The sequence below is a fragment of the Sus scrofa genome, chromosome 1, assembly GCF_000003025.6.
Source record: "Sus scrofa isolate TJ Tabasco breed Duroc chromosome 1, Sscrofa11.1, whole genome shotgun sequence".
In the NCBI taxonomy this organism is placed as follows: domain Eukaryota; kingdom Metazoa; phylum Chordata; class Mammalia; order Artiodactyla; family Suidae; genus Sus; species Sus scrofa.
In genome coordinates, this window is record NC_010443.5 from 166,102,174 (window position 1) to 166,127,352 (window position 25,179).

The 25,179-nt window shown below is 52.2% G+C and overlaps 1 protein-coding gene across 2 annotated transcripts; it reads right to left on the minus strand.

The window, feature by feature from the left end:
• CLN6 (ceroid-lipofuscinosis, neuronal 6, late infantile, variant) lies at positions 5,722-23,881 on the minus strand. Of its 2 annotated transcripts, NM_001243614.1 has the most exon segments (7): positions 5,722-7,093; positions 8,865-8,987; positions 10,510-10,565; positions 10,880-11,068; positions 12,318-12,416; positions 16,640-16,754; positions 23,684-23,873. In NM_001243614.1, coding segments are annotated over 7 exon segments (939 nt in total). In that variant the 5' UTR covers positions 23,770-23,873; the 3' UTR covers positions 5,722-6,822.

A 25,179-nucleotide genomic window follows, 5' to 3' on the forward strand; every position in this document is an offset into this window, starting at 1 on the left:
CCCCAGCCACGGGGATGTACCTGCCAGACCCAGGGCCATTTTCTAGTGTGTTCCCCTGGGGGGCGGGGGAGTGTTAGAGTCTGTGGTATGGGCAAAAACGAGTTATTGTCCGGATAGTTGGCAACGGTCCTTTGGGAGTCAACAGTTAAACTTGGATGGTATTGACTAGCTGCTTCTGAGTTAACATGGCATAGACGCTGGGATGCTCAGTTACGGCTCAGAGAGCTTGAGTTAGCCTCCTGGTCTGCATGTTGGGAGAGCGAGTGTCCCGTCTCAACTGTTGTGCAAGTAGTTCATCATTTCAGTTAGTCCAGCAGCAGTGGGGTCGGGGGAAAGGGGATGTCCGTGACCATCATTTTTTTCCTTTTGCTTTTTAGGGCCAACAACCATGGCATTTGGAGGTTCCCAGGATAGGGGTCTAAGTGGAGCTACAGCTGCCGGCCTTCGCCACAGCAACAGCCACGCAGGATCCAAGCCGTTTCCGCAACCTACACCACAGCTCACGGCAATGCTGGATCCTTATCCCACTGAGCGAGGCCGGGGATCAAACCTCATGGATCCTAGTCAGGTTCGTTAACTGCCGAGTCATGAAGGCAACTCTGTCCATCATTTTTACCACCCCATTGCTGAACGTCCTGGCTGGCAAAGTGGGTTCCTTGGTCACTTTCGAGGTCCTTTCCCTGTAGGAGAAGCCCCGGAGTATATCTATCCATATCGTGTCCGTCACAGGCTGGTGGCCCCCGCTGTCCACCCACGTGAGTTACCCCAGGCCGACACCAAGCTTCCGAAGGGGTGGGGCCTCCACCTTCCTTCGCTAAAGATGGTATCTCGGGAGGATCAGCTGTCTTGTCAGGCTGGTGGGGGCCCCAGTGATGCATGTAACTGGACCTAAGACAGCATGTAACTCTACACTCAATGGGCTGCTAGATAAAGTGCTATGCAGACTTCAATAGGCATGGTACTTAGCTACTATGGTTTGGATTGGGGCAGGCCTGGACTTGGGCTTCTGGAAGGCATCCTCTACCACCCAGCTACAGGATAAGTGACTACATACAAGTTACTAGGGTACCTTTCGTGATGTCTTTCACCTGCTGTCAAACATTGTGTAGATTGCACACAGCTGTTGCTCTATCACGCTACATCCTTCTGCGCCCTTCTATTGCTGGGGCCAGAAGCCAAAGGGTACTCTTGTAATTTTGCCATCACCACAGGCCCCAACCCAATCCTTCCAGGTAGCTGGGGTCACATTCAACTTAGAAGCCTGTCCCCGAGTTAATATCCCTAAAGCCTGTGTCTGTTTAACAGCCACCTGGGCTTGGGTGAAGGCATGTTCCTCCCCTGGATCCAATCCCAATGAGCCCCCTTCTTCACAAGCCTATACTGTTGCAAAGGTTGGGCCAGATGAGGGATGAAAGGCCGTCAATAGCCATGGAGCCCTAGACATGTTTAATTGTTTAGAGCTGGTGGGATGGGGGTATGCTTGCATTTTGTCAGTAACTGCTGAGAGTGCCACTTTTGTCTCACCCCAACCAGATAACACCCCAGTATCTGACAGATAATCCAGGTCTTTGCACTTTGTCTGCATTCACCAGCCAGCCCTATGCGGTCATGGGAGCCTCGAGCGTGGAGGCTGCTACTCTTTTTCCCATCTCAGTTCCTTCCATCTTTATAGTAGATGATCCGAGGGGGCTGCAGCTTTTATCCTGGAAGGCGACCCCAGGGTTATCGGGATATCATCAGCGTGATGGATGAGGGACATCTCTCCTGGTGGTCAGCGGCCTCCGCTCTGGGGCGGGGATCGGCCCTTCATCTGCATCCTGTGGGACGGAGGCTCTCAGCAGGATCCCACAGCTCGAGGGTCCCCCCATCTTTTTTTTTTCTAGGGACACACCCATGCTATGTGGTGGTTTCCAGGCTAGGGGGCTGAATCTGACCTGCAGCTGGCAGCCTACACCACAGCCACAGCAATGTCAGATCCGAGCTGAGTCTGCAACCTGCACCACAGTTCAAGGCAATGCTGGATCCTTAACCCACTGAATGAGGCCAGGGATCAAACATGCACCCTCAATGATACTAGTCAGATTCATTTCCACTGAGTCACGATGGGAACTCTGAGGGTCTCCTTTGGATGGGCCATGACCACTCGAGCCTTCTTTCAGGGAAGCTGCCTTCCTTCAGCCAGGTCCCTCGGCAGGCAAACATCTCTACTTCCCATTTTATTTCCTCAATCTGGCCATTAACGATTCAGCAGTTTCGGTTTGGGCCGGCCTAGAGTTCCTCTTCTAGGCTCCTAACCTCTGCCTTGGCCACTAGCTCAGTGTCTGTGGCCTTTCTCAGCATCCAAAGCAGTGGCCAGCTCACAGCCACGGGCACCGCCTTGCTGTCTAGGTTCTTTTCCCGACAGTAACAGCAGCCAACAGTTCACAACTCCCTTAGGGAGTCAAGGGACTTCCTGTAGTCTCTTGTTTTTTTTTGTCTTTTTGCTGTTTCTTGGGCCGCTCCCACGGCATGTGGAGATTCCCAAGCTAGGGGTTGAATCGGAGCTGTAGCTGCCAGCCTATGCCAGAGCCACAGCAATGCGGGACCTGAGCTGCGTATGCAACCTACACCACAGCTCACAGCAACGCCGGATCCTTAACCCACTGAGCAAGGGCAGGGGTCGAACCTGCAACCTTATGGTTCTCACTTGTTAACCATTGAGCCACGATGGGAACTCCCGATTTCCCGTAGTCTCTTGGCGGCCCCCATTCATCAAGGAGAGATGCCAGGGTTCCCTGGTGGCCTAGCAGTTAAGCATTGGTCACTGCTGTAGCTCGAGTTCAATCTCTGGCCCAGGAACTTCCATGTGCTAGGAGTGGCCAAAGAAAAAAAAGAAAAGACAGATGTCACAGGGCTCCATACTCGAGTAGACGACCACCCCTAGTTTCCCCTAAAACTTTCCATTTTCCAGTGTTCATGGGAGCTTTGTTGGCCTCTTGGCTGGCTTGCCCATTGGTGGCCCAGCCTTCAGACCAGAGAAGGAGCCTGGAGACAGTAACAGAGAAACCAACAATTTGTTGGACGGGAGAACTTACCCATCCAAAGCACCATCCTGGAGCTGCACCCCTACGGTGAATAGCAGGCAGAACAAAGCAGCAATCCTCTCCACCCCCAGGACCAGAGGCTACCAGTTATAGGGGGAGTTGATGTCAGGTGGGCTCATCAGTTACCAGTGACTAGTTAAGCCTTATAATTAAGAGAATTGGATAGTTATGTGAGTAAAGCAGGGGCCAGTTGAGCAAAGGACAGAGAGAGCAAGAGGACAGCCATCTTTTTTTTTTGTCTTTTTTGTCCTTTTTAGGGCTGCACTCTCAGCATTTGGAGGTTCCCAGGCTAGGGGTCTAATTGGAGCTGTAGCCACCAGCCTACGCCAGAGCCACAGCAACGCCAGATCCAAGCTGCGTCTGCGAACTACACCAAAACTCACAGCAATGCCGGATCATCAACTCACTGAGCAAGGCCAAGGATCGAACCTGCAACCTCATGGTTCCTAGTCGGATTCATTTCCACTGCGCCATGACGGGAACTCCGAGGACAGCCATCTTGAATGGGCTGACCACACACATGACATTTCCTTGGCTTTAGGTCAGTGTGTGCTGGGGTTTGGGGCTGTGTGTCTCCAAAGGCACCCCAACTGACATACCCTTGCCAGCTCCTTTTTTCTGTTTTTAGGTATCGCTCCTGATTGAAAACACCTGCACAGGGTGGTGGTTCCCTTCGGGTCCAATTACACAAAAATTCACCAAGCTGTATGCTTTACTGTGCTGTATGTGTGCTACACTTCAACTCAACCTGAGAAGCAAAACCCACCTCAACATAATTTGGGGGCAGAGATTTTAGTCACCTGAAGGGCCCCGTCGCCAGAATTTCTGATTCAGTCAGCAGAAGAGCAAGAATTTCCATTTTCCTCTGCCATCCAGATGCTGCCCATCAGGGCCCCACTTTGAGGACCACTGACCTAGAATCTTCTAGGCAGGGTGAAGCCAGGTTGCAGTTAAATATTTCTAGGGAATGGTTTTCACTAAACTGCCCAAAGAGACCTTGGTCAAGAGAAACACAAATCTCCAAGGCTCCAATAATTTGCTGTGATTTCCTTTCAATTCTAAACATCATTTTTAGATGTAATTTATTATTCACTTTTTTTGTTTGTTTCTTATCAAGCATCCCCTAAATTGTATAAGCTTCAGACCCCACCTAAGCAGGCCTGCACCTGCTCAGAAGATATCTATAAAGAACTTCTGTGGAGAATAGGCCCTGGAGAGGCTTTGGAGGAGCAGTGGCTAGAGGTGGGAAGGAGTCAAATGAGGTTGCTGGGCAGGTGGGGGCCCTTGTGTGTTGAGAGGCCAGAGCCCACCCTGAATTAAGAAAATGCAGATTATGACCTGCTGAGTGAGGGCACGATCCACCCACATGGGGGCAGCAGGGAGCTCCCTCCACATCCAGCTCCCACTTTGGGGAAGTGAAACCCATGGGGTCATTTTGACTGAATGCACAGTCTCAATATATCCCCACAAAGGAAGTAAAGTCACAAGATTTATTATTTCAGATCCCAGAATCCAGGGGGCACAAGGAGCCGAGGGAAGGGCCATCCTCCATCCCAGGCCTTAAGGGAGCAGGAGATGGAGGACAGCAAGCACCTGGTATTTATAAGGTGGGGGTGGGGACAGAGGCTGCTAACTTTTCATGGGTTTAAATTCTTAGGTGGTTATTTTATTTATTTATTTTTTTAAGGACCACACCCACAGCATACGGGGGTTCCCAGGCCAGGGGTCGAATTGGCGCTGCAGCTGCCGGCCTACACCACAGCCACAGCAACGCCAGAGCTGAGCTGGATCTATGACCCACACCAGAGCTCCCGGAAATGCCGGATCCTTAACTCACTGAGCAAGGCCAGGGACTGAACCTGCATCCTCATGGATGCTAGGCAGATTTGTTTCTACTGTGCCATGATGGGAAATCCCTTAAGTGGTTATTTTAAAAGGTGCCCGGGAAAAGCAAAACAGGAACTCACAGCTGGAATCCTAAACTCCAATCTTTATGTCCAGACTCTGGGTGGGAGAAGGGTGATCACACTAGAATGCAGAGGCAGCAATTCTGAAAAACAAAGCTGCTTTCATCAAAAGGTGTTTTTCTCATCACAACATGGCCTATGATGGTGCAAGCATTTCCTGTCCCATGCAGCCTCCTCTGTGTTTTCTGCTAAGAGTAGCTCAGTAAGTCCCTGGTGGCTGCACAGTGACTCTCAAAGACCAAGAGCTGAGGCTCCAAGGGATCAAGTGATTTGCCCAAGGCTAAGTGCCAACTTCCCACAGACCAGCCTCCCTGCCTTTCCGCCAAGGGCACCCTCTGCTTCAGCCTCTGGAACAGGCTGGCAGCACAGCCCAGGGGATCAGAGGAGACATCTCTGAGGGGCAGGTCTGGAAAGGCCCAGTCCCAGCCCCCAGACGCCTCTGAAGACAGCTGGCACTAAGAGGCCTTGCTTCCTGGCGGCCCCCCAACCTACTAAGTGGCATGGATGGCAGCACCTGCTCTCAGATGGGAGCATAAGGGGCTGAGTGGGCCCTCAGGGTCTGCCCAGGGCTCCTGCCTAGGCCCCAGACCAGCCACTCCTTTCTCTGCTTCACCCTCCTCCTCCCAAATTCGCACCCCAAGAAGCAGCAGCAGCAGCAGCAGCAGGCAGGCTTGGATTCACACCACCTTTATTCACACCCCTCAGCCCAGATGCTGCCAGCAGACAGGACTCACGGGGCTGGGAGGGACCCCTACATGAAAGGAGAATCTGAGGCACAGGGCTCCCTGAGAGCACAGGGGAGGAGGCGGGGCCTCTGAGCCGCCCGCAGGATTCTGCTGGGAGATCAGCTGTGGGAGGAGACCTGGTCCAGTGTCTGGGGAGGTGGGGGCAGAGGGGGTCCCAGGATGAGGCCTCCCTCTTCTGGGCGCAGGGCCTTGGTGTGGGGGAAGGTGTAGATTCAGGCTGAGACAAGATGTCCCCGTCCCTGCTGAGGGGCTCAGGACACAGTGCAAGTAGGGAGAACTCTGCCTCCAGCTGCCACTAAAAACCTGTGGTTGCGGGGAGAGGGTAGAGACAGCTGCTGGCAGAGCTACGTGGCTGGGGCATAGCCACTGCCAGGCGCCAAGATCAGGTTAGGGGAAGGGCTGGTCTCTGGCTCCCCGCAGCCTGAGGTTCGGTGAGGATCTGGGGTGTGTACCCTCCCAGGGTAGGAGGGGGCAGGGGCCGGGTAGAACCACTCATCCCTCCCGAGGGGTGCACTTTGCTCATGAACACACAGCAAGTTCATGTAACCTGTGTCATCCGGCCTCCAGGGTCGGGGCGGGTCTGAGCAGTGAGCCAGGTCAGGGGGTGACAGGCCAAGTCCCCTCCTGACCTCTGCCCCACTCAGGCCTCTCTTGTGCAGCTACTGGAAGACCCCCAGGAGAAGAGACAGCCCTGAGCAGTGGGAGTGAGGGCCTGACTCCAGTCAGGTGCACAGGAGGACAGGGCCCAGGGCCTGGCCGGGACACACTGCCTCAAACCAGATCCCGTCCTGAGAAGAGCCAAACCGCAGAGACTTGACCAAAACAAGTGACTCTCACAGTGACACTCACTGTACGTGCACAAGCCAGCACACGCACACACCCCATCCATGTGCACAACGCAAACTCACGCACCCGTGCTCTCAGCCACGCACACATGAGACAGACACAGACACACACCCACATGCTCAGACACCCTCAATGGCCCACCTCCCACCCGGCAGAGCACCAGCAGCCAGGGCCGGGGGCTCAGTGTCGGCTGCTGACATGGAGCGTGTAGAAGGCCCAGGGCTCAGGGACGTAGATGACACCTGGGTACTTCTTCCTTAGTACAGGGTCATTCCACAGCCAGGCAACCCAGAGCGCTACGAGCAGGAGCGTGATGGCAAAGGAGTAGAAGAGGAAGAGGCCGTTGCTGTCCAAGAAGAGGCGCTTGCGCTTCTGGTGCAGGACCAGGGCCAGCATCGCGAAGAAGGTGAAGATGAAGAGGATGAAGATCTGGCCCTCGGTGACCAGGTACCTGAGGAGACCAGTGGAGGAGGGGAGGTGATCGCCACCATAGCCCACCCTGCCCACATCCCTTCCTCTACCCAAGTACCAGGCTGCTGGTCCAGTCAGTCCCAACAGCAAGTGCATCGAGTGAGGAACCACGTCGCCCTGTGCTGTGGTCCATATGCAGCATAATGATTTGCCTTGGAGAGTTACTGTTATTTATTTATTTACTCACTTATTTTTAGGGCTGCACCTGAGGCATATGGAGGGTCCCAGGCTAGGGGTCAAATTGGAGCTACAGCTGCCGGCCACAGCCACGGCAACATGGGACGCGAGCCGAGTCTGTGACCTACACCACAGCGCATGGCAACGCCAGATCCTTAACCCACGGAGCGAGGCCAGGGATCGAACCTGCAACCTCATGGATACTAGCTGAGTTTGTAACCTGCTAAGCGACGATGGGAACTCCTAGAGTTACTATTCTTTAAAAAGCGAAGTTAGCTGCCAATATTCAAATGGATCACCTGCAGATGAGGAGCTCTGGTTTTCATGGTAGGCTTGTATTCCCTTGTGACAGGGAACTGATCAGAGGAGAAAGCAACAGCTGTTCTGCAGCTTGCCACAGTCCCCACCATTCCCTACTGCCTTGCTTGATGCCTGCTTGATGCATTTGAGTTTGGGGATGCAGTTTCAGTGTATGGGGTTGTCATTACTGTCTCCCTGTGGACTGGGACAGTCTTATCTCCCAGGGTTCCCTCCAGCTCTTAAGGCAGTACCTACACATGGCCAGGACTCAGAAACACTTGGGAGAGGGCTTCTGAGAAGCTATCTGGTCCACCTGCCCCTAGAGAAAACCACAATGCTGACCCATAGCTCTGCAACCTAGTGGCTGTGTCACCTTGGGAAATTCACATGACATCTTGGAACCTGTTTTCTTACTCATAAAGGGGGCATACGTGGCCCTATCTCTCAAGGTTAATGACAAAAAACCATACTCTTGGAAAAGCATATCATTCAATAAGCAGCCTTCTGCAGTCGCCGCTGCACTAATGCGCCGTGGGTAAGAGCGGGCCGAAGCTCCTCTTGCCTCCCTCTTCCCCTCCAGCTGTAACTGCCACCCATTCTTTTTAATCCTGTCCTCAGCAGGTGTACAGATTCGCCCTGGCACCCCTGGAGGTGGGTTGGAGCTGGCCCCAGGACAGGAGGCCCGTTTCATTTGGCTGGAGACTCCCCACCAGAGAAGGGTCAGTCCTTGACAGGATACCCACAATTCCCAGAGGAGCCTGTCCCCAGAGCGGAAGTGAAGAGGAGGGTTAAGAGCCTGACTAAGGCCTGGGTCCTCTGGAAGGGGAAGAGAGAGCTGGAGGGAAAAAGAAACCAGGCGGGGAGCCCCTAAGTCCACAGAATCCCCCCACCCCATCTGTCCTTGTCATCTCCATGATGCTTTACAGTTTATGGAGCCCTCTTCTCTCTCCCGGATTCTCACTGTGTCCCACAGAGAGACAGGCAGGTGTTTCCCCCACTTCACAGAGAAGGAAACTGAGGCCCCTACAGGCCTTGGCACTGCAGATGGATTCTATTGGCCCCAAGACAGCACTCTGAGACCTGGCTTTCTGGTAAAGAACGGTCACCATAAGGCAGTGTCACAGTCCCCATTAGAAGAAGAGAAAGAGCAGGGACCTAAACGGGGAGCGTCTCACCCGGGGTCACACAGCAGCTCTGTGCTCCAGTGCACACTTCACTACCTGGCTCACCGAGTGCCCCGCCCCTCTCCCACCCCAGGTCCGACGTCCACTCACCAGTAGTACAGGCCACTGGGCACCACCAGGAGCAGGGCCGCCCCCGGCATCACACTCTCAGTTTTGGTGGGAGTGAAGCAGCCGCTGAAGTACATGAAGAGGATGAGGAAGAAGGGGATGTACCTGCAACAGGGAAGCCGGTGTCTCTGAGGCCTGCCTGGCTGCCCTGCCCACCTGCCCACCCAAGGGCCTCGTCCCCACCCCTTCTTGTACTGGTTCCCCACACCATCCCAGGCAGTGTCACTTAACGGTTTACAAAGATGCCTGATTTGGGTGAGGGCGCTCTTCCCTGACAACCCTTCCCAGGTAGGGGGTCCAGAAAGGAAGCAGGATGTTGGGTGGGCCTCTGATCCCTGAGCACATGAGGATCAGAGGCCCACAGGCTAGGGGGTGCGGGTGGGGGGCAGGTCCCTCCCATACTGCCCTGGCCACCTCGCCCACTCCATGTGCAGGTGGGGTACCTCTGCTTCACTGACGCACCCAAACACCAGCAGCCTCAGACTCTCACTGGCCTGGAAATGGGTGCACCCAGCAGGGCTGAGGAGGGAGAGGTCTGAGGTCTGTGTTTTAGAAAAAGGGTGGGGGGCAGAGCACCTGTTGGAGGCCTCCAAGGAGCTCTGTGAAGACACAGCCTCACCCTCTTTCCAAACACACGTCTGGTACACTGTCTCCTGCCTCCACACACAGGCGCTTGCCCACCGCCTGTGCTGTCTCTCCCGAGCCCTCCCTCTTCCCATGCACCACCTGGTCGCATGACCCGCTTCCCTCTGCCCCGCCTGGGGCCTCCACGCGCTCCCACTCCTCTCGGCTCCTTCATTTCTCCAAGCCTCTGCTGCTCTCTCCTCCTCCTTTCCCCCTCCTTCCAAGGGTAGGGTCCTGTGGCCAAGGCCGGGGAGAACTGCCAAGAGGCCAATCTATCCAGGGACCCACTGACTTTCCAGGCCCCCCACAGACCACGTACAGGGCACATGTGACATGAGGGTCACTAACTTCAACCCACGGGTCACAACCCCGCCCACAAGATGCCAAGCTCATCTTGTTTATAAAATGGGGGTCGGAACAGATGCCTGCCCCCAGCCAGGGCCCTGAATCTCCTGTAGCTGAGCCTGCATTTGTGAGGTTTGTGCCACAGTGGGTGAAGGGGTAGGAGGAAGAAGCTCCTCTGGGAGTTTGGAGGAGCATGGTGGGGTGGGGGGGCGCTGACAGCACCCCCACTCCCACCCGGCCCCCCAACCTGGTCCAGCCAGCCCTCCTCACTCAAAGCTTCCTCTCCTCCTCCACGCCTAAGACCCCAAGACCCAGACCGTGGCCAGACAGGGCGGGGTCCCCTCGCCTTTCTCATTCCCATCCCCAGAGCTGGGAGGGAGGGGGTTGTTTACGGCGCAGCAGCCTCAGCCCAGGGAGCACAGCCGCTCGCTGCCCTCTAGTGGCCACCGCGGGCACCGCGGGCTGGAAGGGGCGGAGGGCTTCGCGGCTGGAGCCAGGGTCCGGCTGCCCCGCGCAGCCCAGGCGCGGCGCCCCCACCCCCACCCCCGTAAGTGCACGCCATTCCAGCCGCTGCGCTGGAGACCTGGAGACCCAAGGCTTCGGTGTCACCAAGGCCTGCGAGGCAGAGCTGGCTGGGGCCATGGGGCCCATCACTCACCACAAGGAGTGGCCCAGGTACTCGTCGTAGTAGTAGAGCAGCTCAAAGGAGTCGATCTGGGGGCAGCAGAGGCGACACAGGGGAGAGGGGGAAGGGCTTCAGCGAGGGTGCCCAGGCCCGCGCAGCCCGCGGGCCACCACTCCCCTCCCCCACACCCAGGCCTCCCCAGCCGCTCTCAGTCCCTCCCTACCAGGAGGAGGGAGCCCAGGTGGGACCCCGTGTGCCGTCTCCTGGTAACACAGGAGCATCCTGGCCTGGCCACTGACCTTCCCTCCCCAGGTCACCGGGATGGGTAGGGCAGTCTCTCTGGCCTCCAGGACAGACTGTGCCCGGAGGGCTTGTATGCAGTGAAGCGGTCAGGGGTGCTCACCAGCGTCTCTGGCTTGAGATTCTTGATGATAGGGTTCTCTCGGACCGACAGGTGGTTCTGGTAGCCGCTGAAGATCAGGCGGTGGTTTACGGAGTCGCCCACCAGGTGGATGCTGGCGCCCATGATAAAGGTGATGATGCTGACGTAGATCATGGAGCGTGGCAGGGTGCGGGGGGACCGCTCGATGAGCTGAGGTCAGAGGGAGGCCGGGCAGCATGACCCCTGCCCCTGTCAGGATAGGAGACACCCTCTGCTTCCCTCCCTCACACCTGCAGTGAGAAGGACGCCACCAGCTGGAAAGTCACTCTCAAACTGGTGGGTCCCTTTAGTGGGGGCTGGTGAGTCTCCAGAGTCTCACTTGTTCCCTGTGAACCCAGCAGGGGCTGGGGAACAGCGCCTTCTTTTCCCAGAGAGGAAACAGACTCAGCTGGGCCAGCTCATTGCCCAGCATCACACACAGCCATGTCCTGGAGGTGACCACCAGGCCTTCAACACAGGCATCCAGGCTCCAGGCCTTGCCCTCCCACCACTCACAGTTCTGCTCCCGGTTGGGGCTGGCCTGCTGAGACCCACTTCTGGTTTTTTGTTTGTTTGTCTGTTTTTTGTTTTTTTCTTTTAGGACCGCACCTACAGCATATGGAGGTTCCCAGGCTAGGAGTCTTATCGGAGCTGTAGCCGCCAGCCTACACCACAGCCACAGCAACGCCAGGTCTGAGCCATGTCCGCGACTTACACTACAGCTCACAAAACGCCGGATCCTTGACCCACTGAGCAAGGCCAGGGATCAAACCCGCAACCTCATGGTTCCTAGTTGGATTCATTCCTCTGTGCCACGACCGGAACTCTGACCCTCCCATTTCTGAGCAACTGACCAAACTACTTAAAGACTCCTCAGAATTCTGACATTATATCTTCTTACTTTCTGGAGATTTGAAATGTTTCTCTAAAAACAAAATGATAGGGATAGTAGAAGGTGATAGTTGTTTTAAAAGCCCTTATTTGGCAAAACACAAAGCCAGTAGATCTGCCGGGAGCTGTGGTGGAGGTGGCATCTCCCAGCGCCCTCTAGGAGCAAGCTCTGTGCTCCCAGAGGTCTCTCAGGTAAAGAGTTCACCCTCCTTTGCTGCCCTTCCTGCCATCTGCCCCCCACCCCGCCCACCTTCTCAGCTGGTCCCTGACCTCTCCCTGGGCAACCCAGCCACCCCTTGTGCCTGAGCCTCCCCAGATGTGTTATGGTTCCTCAGGCATGGCCTTGTCTCAGGTCTTCCTGCCTGAAGGTCTCCCCCAGGCACACCAGGTGGAGGCCCACATCAGAGCCCCTCCTTGGGGAGGCCTTCTCCATCCCTGCTGGGCAGAGACAACCCTGCCTCTCTGGGGGCCCTCAGGGTAGAGGAAGGGGTGAGGCTGGGAAGCGGGGGCAGGGAGCCTAGGAGTATACCTTGAGCAGGAGAAAGGGTGTGATGATGTTGTAGGCCATGTGAAAGTAGTCCCCCACACTGGGCTTGCTGAGCGGAAACCATTCAAGAGGGAACACCAGCTGCGGAGCAAGGGGAAGAGTGACATTCACCGGGCACAGCCCCGAGGCCCTCAGAACCTCCTTGGCACCCACTGAATTCTCTGCGATCTCTGGGGATCCTCTCAGCAGCACTGAGGTGAAGGTGTCTTCAGACAGACAAACTGAGTCCCAGAGAAGGTAAAGAGACTTGTCCCCAGGCTCATGGCCTGACCCAGTGTCCCCAACTAAAGGTCCCTGGGTTCCAGCCTTAGTGTGGGAAACTCCTTTGGTGGCAGAACTCTGTTCTGCCACCAACTTTCCGGGTGACCTGGGCAAGTCCCTCCCCTCTCCAGGCCTCGGTTTCCCCATCTATAACACAAGAAATGTGGCCCGGGGGTCTACATGGACTCTCGGGATCTGGCATGATAATATGATCTCCTGGCCACCTGGGTGTAGAAAAAGACCCTATCCCCTGAGCAGAGGGGCCACTTCCACATCAGGCTGAAACTACACATTATGAAACAAAGGAAAAATAAGTTCTACACAGCAGCTTCAGTTCTTCTTTCCCTACCTTCCCCAAGAGAGGCAGGGGAGCCAGGGCCGTCCCTCTGTCTGGAATGCCCTTGTTCTTCCTACTGGTCTACCCCAGGAAGTCCCAGCCTTGTCAGGTCAGTGTGAAAACCCCTATTTGGGGTCAAAACACTTCCCCACCCTCATCCTGCCAAACTGTACCTCCCGTATCTGCTGACTGAGAACATGTGTAATCATCATACATTTCAATCAAAAATTTAAATATTTACCTCTTTTAATGAAAAAAATGCCATGCTTGGAGCTCCCATTATGGCTCGGTGGTAATGAACCCGAGTAGTATCCATGAGGATGCAGGGTCGATCCCTGGCCTTGCACAGTGGGTTAAAAGATCCGGCATTGCCATGAGCTGTGGTGTAGGCCACAGACTCAATTCAGATCTGGCATTGCTGTGACTGTGGCATAGCCTGACAGCTGCAGCTGTGATTTGACCCCTAGCCTGGGAACCTCCATATGCTGAGGGTACAACCCTAAAAAAGAAAGAAAAAGAAAAAAATGCCATGCTGGATAAAGCCAACTTACAGAAATAAAACTCCCAGGATACAGGAATCTCAATCTCTTTCTTACTTGCTGTGTGTTTGCATCTCTGTATCTTTATCTATGGCAAGATATATATTGTGGCTGAAATACTCTTTGTGATAGAAAAATACCAGAAATAAACAAGTCTTCAACCAAACAGGGCTAGCTGAAAGCACTATTTTTTTTTTTTTTTTTTTTTTTTTTGCTTTTTAGGGCCGCATCCGTGGCATATGGAGGTTCCCAGGCTAAGGGTCAAATCAGAGCTGTAGCTGCCACCCTACGCCACACAGCAGTGTGGGATCCAAGCCATATCTGCGACCTTAACTCACTGAGCAAGGCCAGGGATTGAACCCACAACCTCATGGTTCCTAGTCGGATTTGTTTCCACTGCACCATGATGGGAACTCCTACTTTTATAATTTGTAAAAAGTTTTATTTTGTAGTTATTAGAAATTTGGAACTATCATGTATACATTTGAAAAGCTCCAGTGTATACACAAGCTTTTCAAATGTATATTCTTCTGCTGAGCCTACTTAGGGTTACAGTGGCTACAGCAACTCTGAGCAGGGGGGGGAAGTGATTTGCCCAACAGGAGATCTATTAGGCCAGATGAGGCTGAATCCTAGTGAGATGGGACAGCCATGGAGCTCACACCTGGTCTCATCTCCCCTCTCCCTGTAACACAAGTTTGATGGGCAGCTCCTTTGTCCCTCAGTATCTGGGACCTTCATGCTGCAAAGGGGCTCAGAGCAGTTAGTCCAACCAGTCCTCTTAGAGGCGAGAGAACCAAAGCCCAGACAACAGTGATTTGCCCAACATCACTGACAAACCTGACTGGTTGCACTGACTCATGGCTCAGTCCCTTTTCTTTCACCCGTATTTTTTTTTCCTTCTTTTTTGACACCCTGTGACATATGGAATTTCTGAGCCAGCGATCAGATCCAAGCCATAATTGCACAGTTGCAACCTATGCTACAACTGAGGCAATATTGGATCCTTATCCCGCTGTGCTGGGCCGGGGACTGAACCCGCATCCCAGTGCTACAGGGATGCCACCAATCCCACTGAACCACAGCGGGAATGCCTACCTTTTTTTTTTTGGCTGTGCCTTTGGCATGTGTAATTCCCTGGCCAGGGATCAAGCTGGCACCACAGCCACAACCCAGGCCATGCAGTGACAACACTGGATCCTTAACCCACTGAGCCACATAGGATCTCCCTCACCTACATTTAAAAAGCAACATAGAAACCTTATGGAAAGCTTGCAGAAAGGAGACCCAACATCTGCCATACCTCCTTCCCAACACTGCAGCCAGGAAGCTTTTCTTCTTCCCTTTCAACACCTTGATCCAATGTGTACACAATTATCAGCGTTGTTACTGACTGGACATCAGTATGCATGCCACTTAGGCATCTTTTTTCTCCTTAAATCTTCCAGGCTGTTCTGTAGTCTCCACAATTCCTGTTTAATCCCCAGGGAGCATCCCCTATACCGCATGTAGCAAAGTTGATTTACCAGTCCCTACCGCTGGACAATGAAGTCACTTCCAAGTTGCTATTATAAGCAACACTGCCATGAACACCTTTGGTACAGAGACTGTCTTCTTGCTGATTATATCTCCAAGGAAGATTCTTGGAAGGGGTCTTACTGAGTCAGGAGAGATGAACATATTAGGGTTCTGGATATTTACATGACAAAAGCGGGTGGCTCTAGGGGCAGATGCTGGCTCCTTCACTTGCTGGTTGGGTGACCCTGAGCCAGTTACTTACCCTCTCTATCCTCAAGTCTTCTCAACTATACAGCTGAGATTAATAATAGCATTGACGTGAGAACTACCTACGTTTAAACACATAAAAAGCTTGGAACAGACTAAGCACTCAATGTATGTTAACTGCTATTTCTACCTTACTGTTGTTATTAATATTCATTCAGTACAAGTATACTGAGCTCATCTCTTGCTAGGCACTATTCTAGGTATTAGTTATCACCTTGACAAACTGCCTTCCCTACGGGCTTTGCATTACCACATTAGCATGTATGAGGTGTCAGTTTCAGTGTTGGATATTGTTATTCTTACCACCCACATGCAACAATTAACTCATTAATGAACATGACGTTGTAAAAGAGGACATCAAAAGCATAAAATGTGGGGGAAGTAAGAAAATGCAGATTCCCCCCCCACCCCGCTATGATGTATTTGAGCCTGTATGACTACCAGTCTAAAGCAAGTAGCTATAGGAAAGGGTTAATATATTTGAAAAACAGGGCAACCACAAATCAAAAACATACAGTAGATTCACAAAAAAAGCAAAAAGAAGAGGCCATAAGCATCTAATGCAAAAACACACTTATAGAGAGCAGACTTGTGGTTGCCAAGGGGCGGGGCCGGGGGGGAAGGATTGGGAGTTTGAGATGAGCAGAGGCAAACTATTATACAGAGGATGGATAAACAAGGTCCTACTGTCTAGCACAGGGAACTATATTCAATATCCTGCGATAGACCATAATGGTAAAGAATATGAAAACTGAGTCAATTTGCTGTAGGGCAGAAATTAACACAACACTATAAATCAACTACGATAAAATGTTTTTAAAAATTAACATCTTGGAACATGGTGGTCCTCAATTTTTTCACCTTCTATCTATCTATCTATCTATTAATTACAAGTCAGGGGCTTCAGTGGCCTTCCAGTATTAATCTCTGTAGAGGCTACTGCTGTACCATGATGCATGAAATAGCCTTACAGGGAAGGGGACAGTTTCACCAGAAGGCACTAAAAATTACTCAAGACTCAAGTCATACGATATGCAAAGTCAGCCTATACCCTTCACCTCCAGAAAAACAATACAATCCTAAGGCTCGGGGACGGCTGATGGGATCCTTTCCCATACCTCACTCTCTGACTTGGTGCTTTGCTTAAGCCTGGATATGGGATATGGGGGAGGCAGGTGCACAGTATGACTATTCAGGCCCTCCAGACCCCACCCTCCTCAATGATGGCTGGTCCCAGATGTAGAACTAAAGGACATGAAAGCATCCAGGTCTATTCTCAGTTTTCTGGTAGGGGCAATGGCTGGTCTGAGGCCACTCTCTTAATTCATGTCACTCTGTCTCTTCACTGCTGGCTCGGGCTCTGTCTACAACTTCACACTCACCATGGCAATGGGGCGGCCAAAGTCCAGAATCCAGTTCTGCAGTGTGAAGTAGAACCAGAGATCAAGGTGGAAGGGAGCTGTGCTGGCAGCCTCATCAGCCTTGACGGAGCTGTGCCTGGGAAAGGAGTGGATGAGAAGGCTCAGCTTTTCTCTCGTGGGAAGCTTCACTCCTCGGATGAGCCAGAGATTTGGAGGCAGGAGGAAACACACATGATTAAGTTCTAGGAAAAGGTTCTGCTGGAAATACTGTGGTCTAGGGGAAGGCATCCATCTGCCCTAACCTTAGTTCCTCTATGATTCAAAAAAGAAAATGCCCAACAGGTAAACCTGTTGGGCTTCCTCACCTATAGAATGATGGAGAAGTCAGATGGGGCAAAGAATGCAAGTGTGGCTGAAAAACATGGTGATGGCTAATCTTCATTGAACACTTTCAATATTCCAGGCACTATTACAGCTGTTCACATGTGTTATCTCAATTAACTCTCTTAATCCTCAAAGAAACACTAGAACACTACTCTGATTTCACACATGAAAAAAATAAGGCCCAAGATGTTAAGTAACTTGCCAAAAGCTATAGAGCTAAATATTTGATCCTAAATGATGACATTCCAGAGCTTTTTTTTTTTTTCATATTTTGTCTTTCTTTCTTTTTTTTTTTAAGGGCATATGGAAGTTCCCAGGCCAGGGGTCCAATCGGAGCTACAGCTGCCGGCCTACAACACAGCCACAGCAGCGTCAGATCAGAGCTGGTCTGCGACCTACACCATAGCTCGCGGAAACGCTGGATCCTTAACCCACTGAGTGAGGCCAGGGACTGAACCTGTGTCCTCAAGGATACTAGTCAGGTTTAACCACTGCATCATGATGGGAACTCCCCAGAGCTTACTTTTTTTAACCTCTAGCCCATCACCATATCCCCAGTGATTGGTCCACAGGATGGGCATGTGACCTGAGCTGGACCAATCAGAGCCCTCTAGTGAGACATGCCTTATAGACTACAGACTGGGATGAACAGGGGGCCTCCCTTTCCCTTGGTTTCTGAACCATGAGGAGGTCGGAACAGGGCTCCTGGTGTCCTCCTTCTCAGCAATCCAAAGTGAAACCTAAGAAGGAAGTCAGCAGGGACAAGGTGAAGCGAGAGACAAGAGACAGAGCACCATCTGACAACACATCTTTGGATGCCTATCCCTCCTGCAACAAACAGATCAGCTGAAGTTCAAAGAACATGCCTGTGCCGCCACCTCCAAGAATGCTTCCTTGAGAAAGCTTTTCCCAAAGCTCACCACAGGGAGCGCTTCATCCCTAACTCCCAGTCCGGCCATGACGTCACAGAGCTGGAGATTTGCTCTTATCTAGACCCTCAAGAAGGGTGATTTTAAGGTTCTCTCAACTCACCAACTTCCCCAACAGAGGACAAATCCTCTTTACAGCGTCCCTGCCACTACGTGCATAAGCAGCCCGCTACTCCTAAGATGACGGATGTGTGAGTTTTGGTGCCCTGTTAGTGCCAAGACCAGGAGCTATGTCATGTGACTCTGCAGTCTCCAGAGCCCTCAGTTAAGTACCTGATTACGGGCCAATATAAAACAGTCTCAATCAGCAGTTACTCATTCTTTTCAGTGGCAAACATCAGCTTAGAGGCACCGTGAAGGTTTTCCTCTGTCAACACTTACTGCTTCTATAACTTTCTGGGGCCCCTTTCAGCCAGTTCCAAGAATGGTCCATGCTGGGCTGTAGAGCAACCCAGAGACAGGGAGGCAAGCTCTTAGGGGATCTCATCATCCTCTGGTGGCCACAAGACAGATAGAAGGGGGTCTTTCCTAGGTCAGTTAAGTCTGCCTGTCCCCTCCTCTACTCAGCACTCCAGCACTTACTGAGTGCCGACTGTGTGCTACGCTAGGAGCTTCATCTGCACCTTCTCATCTAATCCCTACAGCAATACCGGGAGGCTCCCACTTTGCAGATGGGGATACTGAGGCTTAAAGGGTTAAGGGCTTAACCAAGGTTACACCTCCAAGAAGAAGCTGCATCACCTATTCCTTTTTCAGCCTATTTCCCACTCCTTGCTTCTTCTGGTGAGGTATGATGTTTCCTGAGCCACAGGGAGGCCCAGTGATCCAGGCCAGCCCAGTGGGACTTTTTCAACTAGAAGTGGAAAGAGCACCTTCCTTTCTGGTATGGGGGTGCCAAGGATGAGAGCCCAGGGCTGCCTGTGGCCAAGGTTCCAGCCTCAAGGGACAGCCAGGCAAGAACGAAGCAGCCTTGCAGAGAGGAGCAGGGGAAAACTACAGGCAAAGCCCTGAGAGGGTTCACATTCCCAGTTCCAGGCATCCTCAGGGCCATGGTTTGGTCACGTGAGGCAGTACATTCTGTTTTGCGAGGGGCGCTTTCTGTTACTTGCAATCCAGGAATCCTAAAGAGCAGAGAATTCAAATCTGGGTCTATATGGATTCAAAACCCGTGCTCTAAGTAGCGTGATATTCTGTTTCTGATTATTATAAGCTATGTGGCACAGCAGGAGATCAAGATAAGAGAGGGATCAGTGTGGCCTGGAGCAGGATGCCTAGCCTGCAGGAAGGAAGGGAGCCTGGGAACCCCAAAGGGTGGAGGTAACTAGGCAGAAAAGCAGCAAGGGAGCAGGATCCAAGGCCTGGAGTTGGAAGTGAGAAAGACACAGCAGGGAGCAGAGCTGCCTGGCTTAATGCAGAAGGAAGAGAAGGGAAGGGAGGAGCTGCTGGGCCTTCAGACTGGGCAGATATTCAGAAACTAACCCTGAAGAGTGTCTGAGATGCATCTAAAATGAGGGACTGATTTTTGGTTCTATACACACAAGGGTGAAATACCTGACCTGATGAAAAGTGGGGCCCCACCCTGCCCCTTGCCCTCAATGACCATCAGGGCAAGACCTCACAAAGCCACCGGTGACAATCCCCAAGCCTGAAGAACTTGGACAGAGACGGAGTATAACAGCCTTCAGTCTTTCATTCTGGAAACCTCCAAACTGGGCCAAGAGCAGGATGTCTGGTACAGGAAATAAAGGCATTTGGAGAACCTGGGGAGCACCACAGGGTGGTCTCGGACAGGGTGGTGTCCGCTGTGGACACCAAGCAGAGACTAGGGGCAAGGGAACTATTTCCTCCTCCACTTCAACGGGCAGCTCGGTCAGTGGGGATCCCTGGCATGTGTCCAGCCTGGCTGAACAGGGCAGGAAGGAAAAGAGCAGGTGCAGGGCAGACACCAAGCTTGGGAATCAAGATTGGTGAGCATCTGACTGGTTTTTGTCTGCTGGGACTCTGAGCAAGGGAGGCAGATCAAGGAGGTGAAGGTGTCCTCCCCCGAGTCCCTGTCCTGGCGTTGAGCACCTTCAAGCCCAACCCAAGTTCCTCACTCCACAGACTCCACACACTGAGCCCCCAGACTGCCAGCCCGAGGCCTCCATCATCAGAAACTCCTGATGAGAGCAATGGTGAAAGCACTGTGGCAGGTAACCCAAGACAAGGATGGCCTGTGCTCTCCGCCACAGCTTTACAAGTCTCCCATCTGGGAAAGCGGATACCACGACAGTTGGGGAGCGTATACCATACAGCACACAACACACAGATGAAACAAAGCAGCAGCAGCACCTGCAGGACCACCTGGCAGAAAACGGAGGCACCTCGGCCGTGGTGAGGTCAAGCAGGGACCAGTGAATGGGGACTACAGAGGAGCCGATTTTGGTTCTGTATACACAAGGGTGGAATACCTGACGTGATGAAAACTTTGAACAAAAAATGAGAAAACAAAGGCAGAAAATGAAGGGGAAGAAAAAAAAAAGGAAAGGCAATTAGCAACGCCAAGAAAAACAAAAGTAATATGAGAAAATAAATGTTAAACATTACTCCATTATTGCAGGGAACAATATTTACATGGCTTAACTAATAAAAACATTGTATAATGATTTTCAAAGTTTAGACTTAACAATATATGGAAATGCTTAAAAAAAAAGGAGGAAATACTGTCAACTTTGATGACTTGAAAGTAAAATTGCAGATGACAGGAGTGGAGAAAGGGTAAAGAAAGGTAAAGGGCTGAGTAGGGTACTAATATTCTCCTTCTAAAAAGGAATCGAGATACTGCCCTTATTGTAAATCCACTATACTTCAGTAAAAAAACAAACTTAAAAAAAGAGAGATAGTCTCATAGTTGACTAAAAAAGAAATAATGGTATATACATATTCCCTAAGGCTACAAAAGTAACATAGAGCAAAACTAAAAATGGTGATAAAAAGAACCATCTCGGAGTTCCCGTCGTGGTGCAGTGGAAACAAATCCAACTAGGATCCATGAGGTTGTGGGTTCGAACCCTGGTCTTGCTCAGTGGGTTGAAGATCTGGCATTGCTGTGAGCTGTGGTGTAGGACAGCAGCTGTGGCTCCAATTGCACCCCTAGCCTGGGAACCTCCATATGCTGCAGGTGCAGCCCTAAAAAGACAAATGACAATAAATAAAAAGAACCATCTCATGAAGATGGGGGACGTAGAAGTGAACCAAATCATAACAGAAAATTAGTTGGTAACATTAGCTTAGAGGCTAAAATTGATAAACTAAGAAATAGTAATTGAGCACAGCTTTTAAGAGCATGGACTTTAGAAACTTCCTGGGTTCATATCCCAGCTCTACCAGTAACCAAATCTTGAGCAAGTTACCTCTTGGGCCTCAATGTTCTCATCCGTGAAATGGAGGATAACAACACATCCTACCTCAAGAGCTGTGGTTGAATTGATACATACAGAAACTTAGAACAGGGCCTGGTCCATAGAAAGTGCTACATACATAGCACTTGTTACTATTATTTAGAAATAGGAATTTAATTCTGATAGAAACAGCTAGGAGTTCCCTGGTGGCCTAGGAGTCTAGGATCTGGCATTGTCATTGCTGTGGTGTGGGTTCAATCCCTGGCTGGGGAACTTCCGAGGGCCACAGTGCAGTCAAAAAAAAAAGGAAAAAGAAACACCTAAAAGAAGCTAACGTGGTTGTCTCTGGTGCTAGGGAGAGGTGAACAAAGGACCACTGGTTTTTGCTTTAAGCCCAACTGTGCAATTTTAATCATAGACATATACTACTTTGACTACAATAATTAAAACAAAACAAAACCAAAAAAAACTGTCGCCATAGCAGGCAGAAGCTGGAATAGGCTCCACTGAAAGGTAGTGAGCACCTTGTCATTAGAGGTAGGTAAGCAAAGTGTGGAAGCATCAGTGGAAATCCAAGCATCCTAGGAGTTGGACAAGATGATTCTGTCTACTGTCTTCTGCAGTAATAATACTGAGAATCTGCCTAGAGGCAGCCAATGAGGGGGGCAGAGACACCCTGGAAGAGAGCCAGCCCTACATGCCACCCTCATTAGCACCCTGGCTGGTGGGGAGCTCATGCAGAAATAAAGAGGGACATCACTTCTCAGCAGCCAGAATGGAGTAGTGAGAGCAGAAGCCTGAAATCAGAAGCCCTGGGGCTAGGCCCTGGTTCTTGTACAACAAATGATGTAACCTTCTCTAGACCTGTTTTCATATATACAAAATACAAAAAGACTGAGTAGGATTCTGCATGTGGAAACCCCACACTTGAGATAAAGTGCTGACCATATCTGATATTCACAGACCGTTCCAACTGGGCTATCCCAGTTTAAGGCTGACTCCTAAGTTGCAGGGGATCCAAAACAAGAGCTGTCCTTCAGTAGCGGAAGAAAGCTACTCTCAGCCAAGTGTCTCAGATTTCTTCCCTCAGCCCAAATCATACCACAGACTTCCTAAAATTGACTCTGAGCATGCTACTGCTCAAAAACCTGCCATGGCTCCCCTGTGCCCTACAGAACAAAAACTGCATCCTTAACCTGCCATTTAGGGTGAGGCAATTAAGGCACATAGGCCCAACATTTAAATAGGCGCAAGGGAGCCATGGAAGGTTTTTGAGTGTTCCAAGAGTGAGCGTCTCCTTAAATTTTGCACTCTAGGCTCTCATTCAGGTTCCAGCCTGCAACCAGTCTGCATCCTCCTGCCACTGTACACATGGAAAGCTCCAGCACCACTGCACCGCTTGCCTTTCCTCAAGCTGGAACAGCCTTTCTTCCCCTGTCACCTACTGAGTATTTTGAGATGCACCTCAAATGCTACTACCTCCAGGAAGTCCTCCAAGATAACCTCTCAGCCCCTGCTTGGATTCTGTCCCTCCCAGGTCCTTCTGGACTCTGGGACTCTCCGGCTTCACCTCATCCACCATTTCAGCGCCTGACACAGAGCGGGGCACACCAGAGATGCTTAATGAATGCCTGTAATAGGCAACGAATGTTTCGGGATGAAGGCAGAGTGGAGGGAAAGATTTAAAAGTTGCTTCTGGCAGAGCCTCCTTGCCTGCCCGCTTGCACGTCTCACTAGCGTCCTATCTTAATAAATCGATTTTTTCCCTGAAATAAAATAAAATAAAAATGACTTCTGTACCTTCCCCCGCCCCAAGTGCCTCGTCTCAACTAAATAAACCATTAACTTCTTCCCGAGAGAACAGCAACCTTGTGAGAAAAGCCCTTCCTCATTTTCTCCCGAGGGGAGCTTCCACACTTCGCTGTCTTTCATTTACATTCCCACATTCTTGGGTTCCTTGAGGCAAGGAGTGAGCCTCATGTTAACACCAGAATCCAACTCCTATTGATGGCTGAGGGGGCAGGAGAACTCGGGGTGGCGCCTGGGGCTTGCAGGAGCCTTGGGGACTCAAGTGAGCGGGGGTGTCCTCTAGGCTCACCACCCCCACCCCTCCAGGTTTCTTGGACCCCTGAAGACGTCCCTTAGCTGACAGACTGTCCCAAAGCCGGTCAAGGCTGCTGAGCCTCCCTGGGCGGAGGGCTCGCCCGGGAAGAGAAAGAGCGCGGAGGCGGGGCCCAGGCGAGTGGGCGAGAGAGCAGCTGCAGAGCCAGAGGGGGAAAGACCCATCCCGGGCTCCGCAGCCCCGGCGCCGCGATCCCGCCCGGTCACGTGGTGGGGCCGCGGTTCCGCTCCGCCGCCCGGCGCGCGCCCACCTGGCCTGCAGGAAGGAGGCGCCCGGCTGCGCGCCCGGGCCGCCCGCCGCTCCCGGTTGCTGCCGCCTCCGCGCCGCCGCTTCCATGGCTGCCCCGCCGGCAGGCCGGGCCCTCCACCACGCTGTCCCGAGCTGGAGACTGGCTCGGTGGGCCCGGCGGCCGCTACAACACAGGCCAACCGCTGGGGCGGGCCCTCGGGAGAGCGCGGAGAGGGGAGGTGCGGGCCGGAGGCGGGGCCCCGCGGGGCGGGGCGAACGGCGGGTGCTACTCCGAGACCGGTGGATGGAAAGGGAGGCGGGGCGAGCTCCACACGAGGAAGTCGGGGCGGGAGGTAGGTGGCGTCCCCAGCGGGGAGCGGGGGCGGAGGCAGAGGCAGGCGCACCCTGCCTCGGGCCAACTGGGGCTGGGATTTGCTGGGATCCGCTCCTGACAAGGGGCGGGAGGCTTTGCCTAGGCTGCCTGAGACTCAGATATTGGTCTAAGGCAGACTAAGCACGTGGGAAATGACTCACCCGACCGGAATGCTTCCCTGAGGAGGAGGCAAGGCGAGATTTCCTTTGTCCTTGGGGAGAGGGGTTCATGTCCTTTCCCCACTGTGCTACGCACCTTCATTCCGCAGATGGAAGATGTCGCGTCTGAAAATGTCAACTTTGTGGCACTTGACGCTAGGCATTAAATAAGCCGTGGGATAGGAAGGTCGGATGCACAGGAGCAGAGACTTTTTTTCCAAGCTGGGGGGCGGGGGCGTGGGATGACGCAGATTCCAATTCTGGCTTTGTCACGCTTGGGCTCAGTGGATTCGGAAAAGTTACTTCCTTCTCTCCCATTAAAATTTGTATTAACTCTTGCTGTGAGCAGCGCACTGCGCATACAAGAACAGATGAATCTTGCTGTAGTGGGGCTTACATTTGAGGGGTGGTGGGAGGAGGATTGGTAAGTGATGTGCTGGGGAAAGTACTGAGTATTGTGTGCGCAGAGACTTGGAGAGGGTGGGTTCAGACAGGCTTCTGGAGGACCCAGTGGGTGTGCTGTGGACCTGCAGCAAAGTCAATCTGCTGACACCAGGTTCTGGTGAAGGATAGAGGGTTTACTGCAGGGTACCAAATGAGGGAGTGAGAGACAAGCCTCGCTCAGTTCCACTCCAATTTAGTCATTGAGTTAGAGGAATTTTTTTTGTTTTGTTTTCCAAAAGAGAAGAGCAAAGAAGCTGTAATTAATCAGTGTCTTGTGACATTTGTTAATTGTAGTTTCAGGAATCAGGGTAGCCCTAGTTTAAAATTCTCTGGCAGGGTGATCCATCTTGCCCTGGAGAAACGACCTGGGTTTGTATATTCATCATGACATCTATAATAGTAATTTTTGTACATTAATGACTGTCAGTTGAAAAAAAGCACAACCTGAACGTTGAGAATTATGTTGTATTTGGGGACCTTCCTGAGGGTTATAGTGGCAGCTGGTAGCCTCTCAGATAGCTCTGAGAAACTGTTCCACCCACA

Coding starts and splice junctions, on each gene's coding strand:
- CLN6 (XM_021095640.1), bottom strand. CDS start 23,769: ATGGAAGCGGCGGCGCGGAGGCGGCAGCAACCGGGAGCGGCGGGCGGC. Junction 16,755..23,683: donor GCCTCCTTCCTGCAGGCCAG/GTGGGCGCGCGC, acceptor CTCCTTTCCCAG/GCACAGCTCCGTCAAGGCTG. Junction 11,069..16,639: donor TTGGCCGCCCCATTGCCATG/GTGAGTGTGAAG, acceptor CTCTGACCTCAG/CTCATCGAGCGGTCCCCCCG.